This window comes from Bison bison, unplaced genomic scaffold (assembly GCF_000754665.1).
Source record: "Bison bison bison isolate TAMUID 2011002044 unplaced genomic scaffold, Bison_UMD1.0 scf7180017864066, whole genome shotgun sequence".
Lineage (NCBI taxonomy): Eukaryota > Metazoa > Chordata > Mammalia > Artiodactyla > Bovidae > Bison > Bison bison.
In genome coordinates, this window is record NW_011494638.1 from 6,752,413 (window position 1) to 6,771,135 (window position 18,723).

General features: G+C 36.1%; 1 protein-coding gene across 1 annotated transcript in view; it reads right to left on the reverse strand.

The window, feature by feature from the left end:
• Positions 1-18,723, reverse strand: part of ADAM10 (ADAM metallopeptidase domain 10) — a 144,598-nt gene that overhangs the window by 12,394 nt on the left and 113,481 nt on the right. Inside the window, exons 10-14 of the mRNA XM_010836817.1 lie at positions 15,276-15,459; positions 7,848-7,998; positions 5,625-5,808; positions 4,833-4,941; positions 4,160-4,380 (exon numbers count right to left, since the gene is read on the reverse strand). Coding sequence (XP_010835119.1) covers positions 4,160-4,380; positions 4,833-4,941; positions 5,625-5,808; positions 7,848-7,998; positions 15,276-15,459 — 849 coding nt within the window. The remainder of the gene's footprint in view (positions 1-4,159; positions 4,381-4,832; positions 4,942-5,624; positions 5,809-7,847; positions 7,999-15,275; positions 15,460-18,723) is intronic.

An 18,723-nucleotide genomic window follows, 5' to 3' on the forward strand; every position in this document is an offset into this window, starting at 1 on the left:
CTGCCAAGCGGAAGGGAACTGGCTACTGATCTTCCTGTTATTTTAAACTCAGCCTGGGCAAGCAGTTAAAATACCACTGAGTGAAATCCGAAAATATTATAACTTAAAATTACAATAATATGTACAATTTTTCTATTCCATATAAATCATGACATTCATTCATCTAGCAAATGCATACTGACTGCTTATCATATGCTAAATAAGCCCTGTGACAACAATGCATCTTTGTTGTTAAGGTTTCAATAGTGATGTCCCTGAGGCCTGTTCCATCAGGCAATGAAGGACTCTAAAGGTCCACAACCACCTTCCACTTTCAACACAGCAGGATTTGCTGTGTTGAAAAGTAGAAAATTTCTGTTACAAGTCTCTTTAAAAGGAGTCATTATATTGCAGAGACTGTAAAAATGGTTCCCAAACTTTAGCATGCATCATCACCTACTGACTCAGCGGGTCCAGGTGGGACCTGATCATATTTGCATTTTTATCTAGTTCCCAGGTGATGCTGATGCTGCTGGTCAGGGGACTACACTTTTGACATCCATTAGTCTAGATCAGGCTTAGCAAACATTTCCTATCAAAGACCAGACAAATATTTTAGGCTTTGTGATGCCATGCAGTCTCTAAGTGCAAAAGCTGCCATAAGCAATATGTAACTGAATCAGTGTGGCCATGTTCTGATAAATCATTATTTATGGACACTGAAATATGAATTTCATGTAATTTTCAAACGAATATTATTCTCATTTTTTTCAACTACTTAAAAATGTGAAACCATTCTTACTTTGTGAGCCATATAAAAATAGGCCGTGGGCTGAATTTGGCTCATGAGCCATAGTTTGCCAACCTCTGCTCTACATGAATGATTGGTTCTCAATTCCAGCTACTCATCAAAATTGAGTGCTGGGAGCTTTGAAATGACCCAAACACTTAGGCTCTGTTCCAAGAGATTCTGATGTAACTGGTCTACGTTGTTAGATGATTCTCATGTACAACATGAATAAAAGTCAGGTAAGTGTGGAAAACGAAGTTAAAAAGATTTCTTACTGCAGGATGTCTCACAATATTATCACAAATCTCCAAGATGGGAACCATAATATGCAATATTTTCCAGGTTCATTTGACAACCAACCACATAATGTTTCGTGAAACACATGGAAACACTGCTCTAAATCTTTCATAAAGAATACCATATACTTAATACTCAGGTTCATAAAATTACAGAAAAATAAGAAATTAATTCAAAAATGAGAAACACATTTGATGTTTGTCAAAAATAATAATGAAAAGATAAACTTCTGATAAATCTGAACAAATTAAAAAGAAAAAAGCCACCAACAGGCAATTATCTTAAAGTGTGGGGGAAACACACCAATAAAACTAAAAAAATCAAGGTCAAAGATGGTTTTCTATGTCAGATCTAACACAAAAGGTGCAGAAAATGTGAATTATGGAAGAAAACAAAAAAGAATTACCAATGCACCTATTTAAAGAAAAAGAGACAGTGATACAGGGTCTTAACAGATTTCCTGGTGAATTTTCTCCAACTTTTCATGAACTAGGTAACTCTCTGATAAATCTAAAGGATGTTTATCATTATCTCCTGGCCAGACACACAGTAGACACTCAGCCTACTTTATTCAAACGTTACTATCAAGAACAACTTTTCCCCAGAAAAGAAAATGTCTTTTTAACATAATTTCTTTGGTGCTAGTAGCAGGCGGTAACTCATACCCTAAACTATTAAACTGTTATGGTTCTTCCCACTCTACCTTCAAGAGGGAAAATGCCACCACAGGATACCATGGAAAGGAGACAAAAAAGCCACCAGGTATCAGTGGAAAGGAAAGTCAGTGAAACTAACTCATCATTCCTTTCATTGCTTCTTACACCACAGCAAACTAATAACCTACATTACTAACTAGACGGACATACCTTATACATGATGAAAGACCAAAGCACAGCTATTAATATAACAAAACAAACTCTGTCATGCAACTGAACTCTACAAATAACACAAATATGGCAAATAATTCATAAAAAACTGGCTGTTGTTTATCTTACTGTTTGACCTGATTAATGCCCACAAATGCACCAACAGCCTAATGGTACTCGGGTATTACGGACCATGCTCTTCAAAAGGGTGGCATGTGGATATCAACATTGCTATTCTATACTTACTTAAGGCAAACTTGCATAAACCTAAAAGTGCCTGATTAATCAGCTCCACAGCATAAGAAAAGACTTCACATTGCTAGAATCCATTGCAAGAAGCATTTCACAAAATCCTCAAAACTAAAATATGAAAAAAAGATCTTAAAAACACTTTAACTAAAAAGATCATTTCTAGTAAACATTTTAAAATAGGAATAAATGAGTTTTTGAAATTCTAAATGAGTCAAAATTAGATACAATGGAGAAAAATGAAAAAAATATTTCTAGGTGATATGATTTACCGTCTAGAAAACCTAAAATATGCCTGAGTTTATGGCACAACATAAACTCAGCAGAACATAACCCTGAGATTCCAATTATCAGATTTTTTTTTTTCTTTGAACATACTGTTTCCCATTGTAGACAAGTATACCAGATCTCAACTTTTTCTTATTAGAGATAATCAGAAAAAAAGAAAATAGGAACTGGATTTGATTTGAAAACAGGGAAATAAGTAAGGGGGCCAAGAAATGTAAGTTAGTTGAAATCACAGAATTGTCAAATGTAAGATGGGTGACCTGAATCCTGTGTAATTCCCAAGCCTATACTCAGTTCACTTTAGCACAGAGCCAGAAGGCATCTTTAGTTTAACAGATACTTTCTGAATACACTATACACCCAACACAGGGGTACAATAATGAGTCACATACAATGTTTTAAGGAGACCCAATTATCTGGATTAAAACCTAGGTCTCCTAAATCCAACTTCAACAGTCCTCCCACTATTCATTCATTACACATCTAAAAATTGCATATTCTAACATGCAAAGTATTATTCTTCCTATATATAATAAACACCATTTTAATCCTAGAGATAATTCCCAAAGTCTTATTGTAGAGTTTTACTACAATAGTACCCAAAAGGACTGACAACCCAGACAGAGGGCTATTGTTGTGTGTGCTTTTAAGCCATCCTCATTTTTAAAAATGTAAAAAATAATTTGGGAAGGGTGAGGAGTCAATTTCCAAAGCAGACTTATTCAGTTCAGGCATAGCACACTCTCCAACACATCACTTGCAAATTTCCTACTGTTCCCTAAATGTAAACACTTAGAAATACTTAAACGACTTAAGATAGTCATTCTCAGTGATCTTTTTCAAAAATTTCAGGTAATTCAACATTTATACAACTGGGGGAAATGTGGCTTAAAAATAACATAGTTCACTAGATTTAAGTTGAATGAACATCCATAGTCATTAATAAATCTGCAAAAGGCTCTGTATCTGATCTTGCCCTGTTCAACATTTCCTATTATGGACAAGATGAAGATCCAGAAATTACACTGAAACATCAGAAAACATCTTCAGAAAATTTTTCATCTCTCCTGTTCAGCAAGGCAGAACCCAAAGCTGGCTATCTGTCATACTGAGACAAGGGAGAAGTATAAAATGCAAGTAGGGCTTTCCAAAATCAACTTCAAGAAATTTTACGACAACACTCTAATCAAATGGCCCAAAGGTGGAGGTAACGCATCCAAGACATGAACCAGGGAGCAGAGCACAACAGAATGACTCCCATCACCTCCCAACCAAATCTATGAATGATACACATGTAAGTGTGTTTCTCACTGCTTTAGAAGAAAATAAAGCTCAGGGCTATTTGAACTTTAAAACTCATTCTTCAGATAAAGTACAGCTGACCCTTGAAGGAGACAGGTTAATCACAGTTGGTCCACCACATCCATAGTTCCTTTATATCCATGGTTCCTCCATATCTGCAGATTTAACCAGCTTCAGATTGTGTACTAGCATCCTATTTACTAGTGAAAAATAGCCACTTGTCAGTGGACCCATGCAGTTCAAACCCATGTTGTTCAAGGGTCAACTATAATTCCAGTATAAACAGGAAATAAGTATTTTCTAATAACACTGGTGACCTCTAACCAAGTAAAATTATGATCAAATCATTTTAAGATAAGGTTTCTTTAGAAATAAAAACTATACTTACCACAATCCATTCAGCTATGTTTTCATAGAGCTCTGGACTGAAAATTGCTTTTTTAAGCCTCGCTAGAGGACCATCAGCATCTACTAATCTGCACCGCATGAAAACATCACAGTAGCCTCTAAAATCATTGCATGGGGATCCAGGTTGCAGGGTGATAGTTCGACCAAGGAAGTACTTGTTCCACTGCACAGACCCTGTACTGGCACAAGTTGATGGCTCCACTGTAAAAGAAGTGCCCAATATAAGCTGAAGATCAGATTCTCTATTGGGCTAGCTGGGAAAAAGGGAGAAACTGCCTAAAATCATCATTGTGACATGCTACATAGGCTTTCATTAGTTAGACTGGATAATACCCTTACTTAAATATCACAACATAAACAACCAGCAACTCTTTTGACTTAGAGCCTACAATGGCTTAAAATCCTTCTAACAGTGTATATATTAATTATTGCAAAAACATTGGCAGGTTTCGTCTAGTTCATCATGTTAAAAACACTGTAGGGACCACAAAACTGGAAACACAATGCTATACTACATTTAAATATTTCTCAAGAGAATCAGTTCAGCTGGAAATTATCTGTCCCAACTGTATACCAAAGTTTAACACTTAACATTTAGGAGAAAATAAGGTTTTTCAAACAGATTTTATACTCGTGCATTTTCAAAGCCTTACTCTTCTTCATACAGCAGACATGGCATAATTCCTTATCATCTTTGCCATCAGAACTGGCACAGGTACACTCCTCCAAGCCATGTTTCTCACAGATAGAACCTGCACATTGCTGAAAGAAAAATAAAAGACCAATTATTTAATCTCTATACAGTCAAACCTCTTGTTCCCAGTAACAGACAGATGCCTCCAATGCTAAAATAATTAAGTAAAAATACAAGAGGTGGTGGGAGCACAGATTAGAATCAGAAATGGACCATATAAACACATCTTAAAAAGAGCAAGTGCAAATAAGATAGTAAATCTTAAAAAAATGGTAACAAAAATCTAGACAAAACACAAACAGAGGTGATTAGATGAACATCCACTTTATGTTGGTTATTATGGCTCCTTTATAAGAAGAGAAAAATCAAAAGCTCCTCATGTAGAGGAAAGTGATTGTTTAGCCAAGAAAGCTTTAAAGGCCTCAAAGGCAGAGGAAATAATCAAGAGTCCTTTTATTTAGGGTACTAAAATATTAATTTATAAAACTTAAAAGCAGTACAAAGTTACATGCCTAGTTACATAACTATTTTTCTCTAGAGTATCAAACACACGCAGTAGAAAGTTGAAAGACAAGTCAATAACAAATCGAATGCCACCAGGCACTTATGCCACATAATGCAGTCACAGCTTTGTGGGGAAATAGATACGGATGCTGAAACTGGGACTGAGATGAATTACTTTAACTGTGAGGTTTTAAGTATTCTGAAAAAGATTTCATAAAATTAAATGAAAAACAAATCAAATGCTTACCCCATTAATGCACACTTGCGTATGTCTATTACAGTCTGTGAAGTTCGGTTTAGGATCAGAGGCTGGGCAGAGAGCTGTGATGCCATTACATATTCCTTCTTTTGCACAGTCTGAATCATCCCGACACTTTTCAGTTTTTGACTTGAATGCACAATGTGCTGTACAACAGGGACCTTGACTTGGACTAAAAGAAGTACTGAGTTGAGTAAACAAAATCCCACTAGGACATTTCCTATACAATAGATACAGTCTTAATTTTTAAATAATAAATATTATCTTTTAAATGTTAAGTATGTTACTGTTATACAACTCTTATTGGAACAAGAGGTTACTATATTTTAACATTCTAATAGTCACAGAAAAATGATGAAGAATCTTGTTTTTATAATGAAGGCATACTATATTCAGCATTCTTATTCTATTTGCCTTTAGTAAAAGGTTACAATGGAAAATGGGTTAAATACTAGGCAAGTCATCAGTTTTTCATAGATATATCACACATTAGTCAATTTATCATTTTTTCTCACATTTACACATTAAAATCAAATTAGGATACACAGAACATCCATTTAAAAAGTACTGCACAAATAATATTCTATTGCTTATATTTATCACTACCAGAATAATTTGAGAAGTGAAATAAATTGTATGACACCAAGTTACAAGAATGTGTGGAATCCATATTACCTAAATATTTAAAACTAAAATTCTAAAAATACTTATGAAAGTCACATTTTTAATGTTATAAACTAAATAATATGTATTTTACTGAGCTGCTTATTTAACTTATATGCAGAGTACATCATGAGAAATGCTGGGCTGAAGGAAGCACAAGCTGGAATCAAGATTGCTGGGAGAAATACTAATAACCTCAGAAATGCAGATGATACCATCCTTATGGCAGAAAGTGAAGAACTAAAGAGCCTCTTGATGAAAGTGAAAGAGGAGAGTGAAAAAGTTGGCTTAAAAGCTCAACATTCAGAAAACTAAGATCATGGCATCCGATCCCATCACTTCATGGCAAATAGATGGGGAAACCATGGAAACAGTGAAAGATTTTATTTGGGGGGCTCTAAAATCCCTGCAGATGGTGACTGCAGCCACGAAATTAAAAGACGCTTACTCCTTGGAAGGAAAGTTATGACCAACCTAAACAGCATAATAAAAAGCAGAGACATTACTTTGTCAACAAAGATCCGTCTAGTCAAGGCTATGGTTTTTCCAGTGATCATGTATGAATGTGAGAGTTGGACTATAAAGAAAGCTGAGCACTGAAGAATTGATGCTTTTGAACTGTGGTGTTGGAGAAGACTCTTGAGAGTCCCTTGGACTGCAAGGAGGTCCAAACAGTCCATCCTAAAGGAGATCAGTCCTAGGTTTTATTTGGAAGGAAATGAAACATCATTCAACTGATGTTGAAGTTGAAACTCCAATACTTTGGGCACCTGATGCAAAGAGTTGACTCATTTGAAAAGACCCTGATGCTGGCAAAGATTGAGGGCCAGAGGAGAGGGGGACAACAGAGGGTGAGATACCTGGATGGCATCACCAACTCAATGGACATGGGTTTGGGTGGACTCTGGGAGTTGGTGATGGACAGGGAGGCCTGGTGTGCTGTAGTTCATGGGGTGGCAAAGAGTCGGACACGACTGAGCGACTGAACTGAACTGAGCATCCTTTGCATGTCTTTAACACCCACCACAAAAATTGTAATTATAAGTAGCTCAATCTGCCAGCAAAGGTGCACTAAATAATCCTATTCCAGAAAAATAAAACAAATAACAAAGTTCCAAAACCACATACATCTCTTAATAGAGTTTCTTCTTTTTTAATCTGGTTTTAAATATGACATAACTACTTTCAGGCATCCCTGGTAGCTCAGCTGGTAAAAAATAAGCTGGCAATGTAGGCAACCCCATTTCAATTCCTGGGTCAGGAAGATTCCCTGTAGAAGGGATAGGCTACCCACTCCAGTATTCTTGGGTTTCCCTGGTGGCTCAGCTGATGAAGAATCCACCTGCAATTTGGGAGACCTGGGTTCGATCTCTGGGTTGGGAGACCGACTGGAGAAGGGGAACAGCTACCTACTCCAGTATTCTAGCCTAGAGAATGGACTGTTTAGTCCATGGGGTCGCAAAGAGCCAGACATGACTGAGCAACTTTCATGAACTACATTCAAGTGACTTCATAGGAGCACTAACATTACTGGAATTAACAAGGTACCTGCACTGCTTTCCAGGTTTCAGCTTGCATTTTTTCCCCTCCGGCTGATTTGCATCGTAGCAGCACTCGTCTTTACACTGGTCACTATAACCACAATCACATTCTTCACCTTGTTCTACCATCCCATTTCCACAAATAGGTTGGCCAGATTCTGAAGAAAATGAATAAGACAAAGTTAGCACTGTATGCAACACTTATTTTATTTCAAATTCACAAACTCTTTAAAGCCTCATTTTAAAAAAGAGAAAGGAAAACTTTGAAGATTAAGAAAAGTAGAATAAACTAAGAATCTGGAAATTAGGAGATCTAATTGCAACAGTGGCTCAGTCACTAACTAGCAATGTGGCCTTAGGCAAGTCACTTCCCATTCGGGTGCTTCAGTTTCTCAATTTGTGCAGTGAGGGAATTTGACCTAATGCTCCCTTCTAAAGTCCCTTCCAGAAGTGACAGTACTCTGTTTAGGCCATGCCACACTGAGCTTTATTGAACAATGACTGTACTATTTATAGTACATAACTACAAAGTAAGTCAGTGCTTCATCAACCAGAAAAAAATTAAACCTTTTCTGTTAGAAAATTTCAAACATACAGAGAAGTAGTAAAAAAGTAAGTACAATGAACTCCTATGAACCAACCACTTAGCTTTAACAACTATCAATGATATGCTGTAAACAACTGCATCTAACCTATTCATCTGCTCTTACAAATTCATCTACCAGGATGAATCTAACAGATAAAGAGTTTTTTTCTTTTTTAAATCTAACCATAATACCATTATCACTTCTAAAAAAACTAACAGATACTAACTAATAGTATCTAATAGCCAATCTATTTTCAATTTGCTTCAACTACCCCTTTACATCAGTTCATTTGAACCAAGTTTCACATACGCTTTCCCCAACCCCTCTCCTCATAGTTGCTTTTTATGCATCTTAAGTTCTTTTAATAGATAACAGATTCCCTCCTCTCTTGTTTTTACACTACTAGTTGTTAAAGAAATTGGGTCATTGTGTCCTATGGAATTTTCTACCTTCTATTTGGCTGACTGTATCCTAGTCAACTAGTAATTTTTTTAAGGTACATTAGTTTTGATTGTCAGCTAGACCAAAATTCCTTAAGGGAAGAACCATGTATTATTTATATCTTTTGTATTTCCACAGAGTCTAACATTAATGGGTCAAATCTTGGTTCATTAAGGTTAGACTGTCTGGTCTAAGCATAGTGAGTAACTTCAGAAAGACTTTCCGGGTCTTTTTTTATAGTTCTTTGATTTTGTTAGTGAAGTTTAAAATTGGAACAAGAATGCTACTCTTAATAAGAACATAAAAATCACAGAACTTCAGCATCTGCAGAGAAATGAAAAGAATCAAATGTCTTCGTTTTAGAGACAAGAAAACTAACTTTTAGAGAGTTTGGGACTTGCTGGAAACCATATGCCCCAGTATGGGCAAAACACAAGACTAAATCAAGGTCTCCTAGATCTAAAGTCTGGTGCTCTTTCTGCTACACCAAATCAGTGTGGGAAACAGTTGTAGCACAGACTTCAAACTGAAAGCTGAGTAAGTGGAAGGGAACATACCTCAAGCACAGGAACCCAAAACAAGGTTACTATAGAGACCTTAGCTTTATATTCAGAAATTTCATTCTTATCCTTGGCCCCATCAAACATTAAAGGAAATTTTAGGGCTAACTGAAGCTCCATCCCTCTCTCTCTCTTTTTTTTTAGCCATGTGGGGATCTTAGCTCCCCAACCAGGGACTAAACCTGGGTCACAGCAGTGAAAGCGCTGAGTCTTAACCATTGGACCGCCAGGGAATTTCTCCTTTCCTTCACTTTATACTATCTCTTTTGTTCTCTAAAACTAGAAGCATGCACATGCACATATATATTAAGTAAATAGTAATGATTTTTCTAAAGTTCAGCAATAATCATCTTACAATTCATGTGACATGTAATTTAGGAGAAAAGGAAAAATTGAAAAAGTCAGAAAACCACACATGCAATATTCATTACATATTCATTTGTGTCTCATACAGAAACGATACATCAAATCAGCTATTTGCTAATGGCTTAAATACAGGGGAAAAGATGTTGCTCAAAATGCAAAAATTGTAACAGGTACATATTTCATTGCAATTTAAGAAACAAATTTCTTTCCCATAATACTAAAAAGCAATATGCTCATTTTTTCTATCTTATGGTAAATATTATTTATTTATTCAGGTATTTTTTTAATTGAAGTAGTTATTTTACAATATTGTGTTAGTTTCAAGTGTACAACAAAATGATTCAGTTATACATATAGGTATAAAAGTGACAGTGTTAAAAAAAAAAAAAAAAAGTGACAGTGTTAGTTGCTCAGTCACGCTGGACTCTTTGTAACCGCATAGACTGCAGCCTGCCAGGCTCCTCTGTCCATGGAATTCTCCAGGCAAGAGTACTGGAGTCTCCTGCGTTGCAGGCAGATTCTTTACCAACTGAGTCACCAGGGAAGATCATATGTGTGTGTCTGTGTGTGTGTGTGTATGTATTTATTTTTCAGAATCTTTTCCATTATATGTTAACACAAGATATTAAGTATAGCTTCCTGTGTTACACAGGAGATCCTTGCTGTTTACCTATTTTATATATAGTACATACATGGTAATCTCAAGCCTCTAATTTGTCTCCCCCTCATCACTTGTTCTTGCTATCCCTTTTGGTAACTCTAAGTTTGTTTTCTATGTCTGTAAGTCTATTTCAACCTTATAAATAAGTTCATTTGTATTCTTTTTTTAGATTCCACATATAAGTAGTATCATATGATACTGGTCTTTCTCTGACATTTGTCCATACTAGGAAGGTACAGTAATCAAAATAGGAGGGTGCTGGCACAAAAATAGACACACAGATCAATGGAACAGTATAGAAAGCCCAAAAATAAACCTATGCACTTATGGTCAATTAATCTATGACAAAGGAGGCAAGAATATACAATGGAGAAAAGATGGTCTCTTCAATAAGTGGTGCTGGGAAAACTGGACATCTACATGTAAAAGAAAGAAATTAGAAGATTCTATAACACATATACAAAAATAAAATGGATTAAAGATCTAAATATAAGACCAGATACTATAAAACTCCTAAAGGAAAACATTGGCAGAACACTCTGACATAAATTACAGCAGCATTTTTTTTTTGGATCCATCTCCTGGAGCAATGGAAATAAAAACAAAAACAAACAAATGGACCTAATTAAACTTTAAAATCTTTTGCATAGCAAAGGGAACCATAAACAAAATGAAAAGACAACCTGCAGACTGGGAGAAAATATTTGCAAATGATGGTACCAACAAGGGTTTAATTTCTAAAATATACAAACAGGTCATGCAGCTCAATATCAAACAAACAACCAAATCAAAAACTAAGCAGAAGACCTAAATAGACATTTCTCCAGCAAAGACATATAGATGGCCAACAGGTACATGAAAAGATGCTCAATATTGCTAATTATTGGGCTTTCCAGGTGGCTCAGTGGGTAAAGAATCCACCTTCAATTCGGGAAATGCAGGAGACTTGTGTTCGATCCCTGAGTGGGGAAGATCCCCTGGAGGAAGCATGGCAACCCAATCCAGTATTCTTGCCTGGAGAATCCCAGGGACAGAGGAGGCTGGTGGCTTACATTTCTTAAGGTCACAAAGAGTCAGACGTGATTAAAGAAACTGAGCATGCACACACATTTCTAATTATTAGAGAAATGCAAATCAAAATTACAATGAAGTATCACCTCACACCAGTCAGAATGGTCATTATTTAAAAGTCTACAAATACTAAATGTTGGAGAAGATGTGGAGAAAAAAGAAACTTACTACACTGTTGATGAAATGTAAACTGGTGCAGCCACTCTGGAGAACAGTATGTAGTTTCCTTAAAAAACTAAAACCACATAATCTTGCGATCCCACTGCTGGGCATCTATCTGGAGAAAACGCTCATTTGAAAAAATATATGCAACCCCAATGTTCAAAGAAGCACTATTTACAACAGCCAAGACATAGAAGCAACCTAAATGTTCATGAATAGATGAATGGATAAAGAAAATGTGTGGTGTACACACACACACACACACACAGAGGAATATTACTCAGACATAAAAAAAGAATGAAATAATGCCATTTGCAGCAACATGGATAGACCTAGAAATCATCATATTTATTAAGTCAAGCCAGACAAAGACAAATATGTTCATAATTTTTAAAGTCATTTTCAATCAGAAAGCTTATTGTAAGACTCTAGTTTACAAATGAAGAATCTAGATGTCACTTCTACCACTGAGAATAATAATAACAAAAATGATAATATCAATGTAATTTTAATCTGCCCTTTCAAAAGAAAATGAAGGTTTTATAAGAAAAAGTCAATCAATAAAAGTAAAAACTGACTTTGAATCTTCTTAAAATTTAAGTTTTGCTCTGGGAAAGACTGTGAAGAGGATGAAAAGACAAGCTACAGAAAGGAAGAAAATACATGCAGACCAATATGTGACAAGTGACTAGCAGCTGAACTAAATAAGAACCCTCAAAACTCAACAGAAAAAAAAAAACCCTCAGTGGCCAAGAAACATGGACATTTGACCAAAGAAGATATACAGATGGCAAAAAACCACATGATATTCAATGTCATTAGTCATCATAAAAATACAAAGTAAAGCCACAATGAATTAACACTATACACATGTCACAGTGGATAAAATAAGAAATACCAAAAGCTGACAAGGATAGAGAGAACTTAGACAACTCATACACTGCTGGTGGGAATGTAAAATAGTACAGCCTTCTGAACAGTTTGGCAGTTTCTGCCAAAACATAAAAACGTAAATAAAAACAAACAACTGCTATATTGATCCATCAGTTCAATTTGGAGGCATCTGAAACCTATATTCATATGAAAAGCCTGTTTATAGCTGCTTTATTCATAACATCCCAAAGCTGAAGTTAACCCAAATATTCTTTAACAGAAAAATTGTTGAATGAATTGAGGTACACACATACTACCTGCAATAAAAAGGAACGAACTAATGACACAGGTAAAAATTTGGATTAATTTCTAAGCAATCATATCAAGTGAAAAATCCCCAAAAGTTACATATTGTATGATTCCATTTATCGAACATTTTTGAAGTGACAAAATTTTAGAAATAGGGAATGATTTAGTGGGGCAGGTGAAAGAGGCAGGAAGGAGGAGGTTGCTTTCTTTTTTTTTTTTTTAAATGCCACAACATGTGGCATATGGGATCCTAGTTCCCCGACCAGGGATCAAACCCATGCCCCCTGCATTAGAAGCATGTGGTCCCAATCACTAGATGGCCAAAGTGAAAGTGTTAGTCACTCAGTCATGTCTGACTCTTCGTAACCCCATGGACTGTAGCCTGCCAGGCTCCTCTGAACATGGAATTCTCCAGGCAAGATTACTGGGGTGGGTAGCCATTCCCTTCTCCAGGGGATGTTCCTGACCCAGGGATTGAACCCAGCTCGCCTACATTGCAGGCAGATTCTTTACTGTCTGAGCCACCAGGGAAGTTCCAATGGAACTGTTCTTAATCATGGCTATGGTGATGGACACATAAACCTACACATGGTAAAACTGTATAGAACTAAACACAGAGATGACAATATGAAAAACTGGGGAAATCCAAACAAGATCTGTGGACTGTTTATCAATGTCAATATCCTTGTTGTATGCAACACTGTACTACACAGTTTTGCAAGATGTTACCATTGAAGGAAACTGAGTGAAGGAATATGGAATCTCCATTATTTCTTACAACTGCATGGGAACTTAAATTATCTCCATATAAATTTCAATTAAGAACAAAAGGGCACAGTGTTATATCAATTTTATGTCAAAACAAAAAATACAGCTAAAAAAACAAAAAGCCGTGCTTATCTGGAAAACTTCTTCAGTTCTTTCTCCTTTGGTGCCATATCTGTGAGAGTGCTGTTTATGTGCAATGTGAGCAGGCCTCAGTGTTTACCCTCAAGTAACTTAAAATCTTATGAAATAGGAGAAGGATCCCCAAAAATGTAATACAAGGAGGGGTATTTAGAACATATTAAATGCCCCAAGAGAGGCAAAACAGATCAATGGATAGACAAAATGTAGTATATCCCTAAAACAGAGTATTATTCTGCCATAAAAATTAGAATGTCATTGTGATACATGCTGTAGCTTGCGTGAATCTTGGAAATACTATGCTAAGTGAAATACATCAGATAAAAAGCATAATCCCACTAATATGAGGTTCCTAGAATAGGGAAAGTCGCAGAGACACGAAATAGAATAGAGGTTACTAGGAACTGAGGAGAGAGAGAAATAGGAGTTAATTGCTTAGCGGTTACAGAATTTCTATTTGGGGTGATTTTAAAAGTTTGAAAATGGAAAAGCAGTGATGGTTGTACAAATGGTAAATGTACTTAATGCCAATGAATGGTACACTTAAAACTAGTTTAAATATAAACTCTATATTATATATATTTTACCACAATAAGAAAAAAATTCATAGCAACTTTATTCATAATAGCCCAAACCTGAAAAGCCCAGGGGTTCATTCAACAGGAGAGAGGATAAGTAAACTGTGATAAATTCATATAATGTACTTCTACCCACAAAAAAAAAAAAAAGGTACAAAACACTAATAATGAACTTCAAAATAGTATGATGGGTGAAAGCAGCCTTCCACAAAAGAATGCAAACTGTTATGATTCCACTTATATGAAAACAAGCAAAATTTATCTATGGAGAAATAAATCTATTTATTATGGGACAGGTGCAGAGATTGGTGGGGAAAGGATATGAGAGAACCTTTTCAGGTGACAGAAATGTTGTACATCTTGACAGGTGCTTAGGTTACACAGACAGACGTATTTGTCAAAGCTCATCAAATGGTAGAGTTGATTTGTGTATTTCACTTATGTAAAAAATATAGGCTAAAGGGCTTAGAGTGAAGTATCCTGATATCCCAAATCCACTTTAAATTACAATAACAATAAAACATGGATTGAGAGATGAATAGATTGATACATATGTGATAAGTACTAGTTGTTCGGTTGTGTCCAACTCTTTGTGACCCCATGGACTACATAGCCTGCCTGGCTCCTCCTCTGAACATGGAATTCTCCAGGCAAGAATACTGGAGTGGGTAGCCATTCCCTTCTCTAGGGGATCTTCCCGACCCAGGGATCAAACCTGGTCTCCTGCATTGCAGATAGATTCTTTACCATCTGAGCCACCAGGGAAGCCCCCTATGTGATAAAGCAAATGCATTAAAGTGCTAACAACTGTAAAATATAAAGGTGGTAGTGGTGGATATACAGGTGTTTGCTATTTAATTCTTTCCAGTTTTCTGAATGTTTGAAAATACCCATATTAAAATGCTGGGAAAATATACATACCAACAAAACAGTTGTTTCTCTTCTTCTCAAGAACTTGACTTATATTTCTAATACTACAGAGTGAGAATTTATTGTTGTTAAGTTTGTCCCCAGATGTTGCTCTTGCATACATGATGTAGTTGCCATTTTCTTTTTGTCCTAAATTCTTAGATTCTCCTGGAGTGCACTCTGTTCCAGAATCATGCTGTCAAAAAGAATATAAAGTTACATAAACAGGAAGTTAAATAGGGTTTTCAGGTCATCTGATTAGATGTAATTTTCTCGTCAGAAGAACAATGGAAGCTTGAGGACTCTCCTTTAGACTAGACCTTACCGTTATTTTAGCCTGTGAAAAGGAAAGATAATTTGCTCTTTTAGGGGCCACTGTCTTATAAAGAAGAAAAAAATCAGTGAAGGTCTAATTGCAATGGATACCTTTTTTAATTATTTTTAATTCACAGGAATCTTTGACACATTCTTCAATTACTTCTTTTAGTTGGGTTCCCAAAGGTAGAGTTACTGCATTAAAAGGTCAAATGCTTTAAAGATGTTGATACATACTGCCAAACTGCCTGACAAAAGGGCCATATTAATTCACATTATATAGCAACATGGATCTAGATTTCAACAGGCAGAGATGGGAAGGAATTGGCTTCCTGGCAGAAGTAGACTTTTTTAAATGACTTAATTTGACAGGGAAGAGGAAATAACACAGGAAACATATTCAGCCCCAAATTATGGAAAACCCTATAAATACTAAGTTAAGGAAACTGTATTAGCAATATCAACAGGTATTGGATGTAGGGTTGTAAGCAGAAGTGACATGATCAGAATGACTAGAACTATATCTAGACAAGGGCTTCCCAGGTAGGCTAGTGGTAAAGAACCTGTGTGCCCAATGCAGAAGACATAAGAGACATGGGTTTGATCCCTGGGTTGGGAAGATCCCCTGGAGGAGGAAATGGCAACTCACTTCAGTATTCTTCCCTGGAAAATCCCATAGACAGAGAAGTCTGGTGGGCTACAGTCCATAGGGTCGCAAAGAGTCAGACACAACTGAAGTGACTTAACACGCACATACCTAGACAAAGATTAATCTGCTGAGAGTAAATACATTAAGACTTTCATACTGGGCGACAGGAACTCGCCTCTTGATTGCATTACCAACAATGTTTATAAACTGGTTAACAACAGGTGTGTGAACATTTAGGATAGCTTCCCTGGTGGTTCAGATCGTAAAGAATATGCCTGCAATGAGCAAGACCTGGGTTCAATCCCTAGGTTGGAAAGATCTCCTGGAGAAGGCAACGGCTACCCACTACAGTATTCTGACCTGGAGAATTCCATGGACAAAGGAGCCTGCAGGGTTACAGTCCATGGGGTCACAAAGAGACAGGACTAAGCGACTTTCACATAAATAAATATATGCAATACAGTGAACCACTCAGACAGAAAATAACATTGACATAGTACAGATATATGACAGAAGACATAAAGACAATTTTAGACAAAAATGTCAAAGAAGACAGGCTCAGGAGTTCATTGTCTGGCTGATTTCAATATTAAATTACTGAAAACAAATTTACTAAGCACCTGCTATCTACAGTATAGTATTATGTGTACTCTATGTATAGTATCATGAACAATATACACAAAGGAATGAGGTGTATTTGAGGATGACAGAATCACTAGAAGTAGTCTAGTATGACAGGAAAAGATAACAAGGGAAGCAAAAAAAATGTGAACCAATTTATACATTCAACAATAAGTAATATTACATCAACGTGTTAAAGAACACCTCTCTGGCAACCAATTAGAAGACAAATTAGATGGGAAGTGCAAAGAGAATATACTATATATCCTACTCCAAGTGTGATCCATAGATCAGCAGCAGCAGCGTCACATGGGAGTCTTAGAAACACAGACACTAAGGCCCCATCAAAGGCCCACTAAAACGGAACCTATACTGTAAGATCCTCAGTAATCTGTATGCACATTAGACTTTGAGAGGTTGAGAGGTCCTAGACTAACAAACCGAAGAGTAGTTGGAAAGATAATAAAATTCCCCTGGATGAAGTTGACTGGGAGAGTAGACGACATTTAACTGACCTTGAAAATACAAGTTAACAATGAGCAAGAGTTCCCTGCTCATCTTTAAAACTTCAATTACTCTTTTTTAAGAACAGATCACAAAAGCAGCCAAGAGGTAGAGAGATTAGACACATTTTAAATACTTTATCCATCCATTCCTGATTGGAATTAGAAGAAGAAAGACTTGCAACTTAGAGAGAGGACACTTACATTTTACGAACTGTGGAAACATTAAGTAAGAGCTTGAGAATTTTAAGCTATTAGAATTCAATTTTTTTCTAAACTCAAAAATTCCCATTTTTACAAGTTATAAAGTAAAAGTGAATTTATACAGTTTTCAAATGAAAATTTCCCAAACTTGTAATTTTAATAAGCCCCACCAAAATCACAAAGACAGAATACCTTTCAGTATTCTGTAGTTCCATGTATATTAATCTTCAGTTCACTTTAAAATCAATACAGTAGACTACATATTGAAAAAGTGAAAGTAAAAGTGTTAGTCTCTCAGTCGTGTCCAACTCTTTGTAGCCCGCCAGGCTCCTCTGCTCATGGAATTCTCCAAGCAAGAATACTGAAGAGGGTAGACATTCCCTTCTCCAGGGAATCTTCCTGACCCAGGGATCAAACCCAGGTCTCTCCCATTGCAGGCAGATTCTTTACCATCTGAACCACCAGGGAAGCCCCAGGGTATTAAATAATATCAAAAAATTATTCATTTTGTCAGGTATCATAACCACATGGTGGTTATGGAAGAAAATGTCTCATTTTTTTAAGAAATGCACACTGAAATATGGAAGGGTGAATGACTTTGTTTCTAACACCTCAGAAAGAAAAGGAAATACAGAAAAATGTGGCAAACTCTTGATGATCGCTGAATTTGAATCAGAGGTCAGCAAATAGCAGCCCACAGCCTGTTTTCATAAGGCCTAAGTTAAGAATGGTTTTTCCATGTTTAAAAGATTGTAAAAAATAACAAAACAAAGAAAAATATGCAAATGTTGCCCCACAATATGCAAAATGCAAAATATTGCACAAAAATATGCAAATGTTGCCCCATAAACCTAGTTTATTAGTAGACCCTTTACAGTAAATGTTTGTTGACCTCTGTCCTGTATGATGAGCGTAAGACTGCTGTACTACTTTTCTCTACTTTTACGCATGTTATCAAGTTTTAATACTGAAAGATTTTTAAATAACAGTGTAAGTAGAGAAAGACAAATCTAGTAAACCCCAATAATGCTTTAAACCCCAATAATGCTTTAATAGAAACCAAGCAAAAAATCCACAATTTGCTAACATTCAAACAATGAAAATTTTAAACAATTAAAAGTGATTCTCACTCAATAAATATTTGAATGAATCTGGTACCAGGCACTGT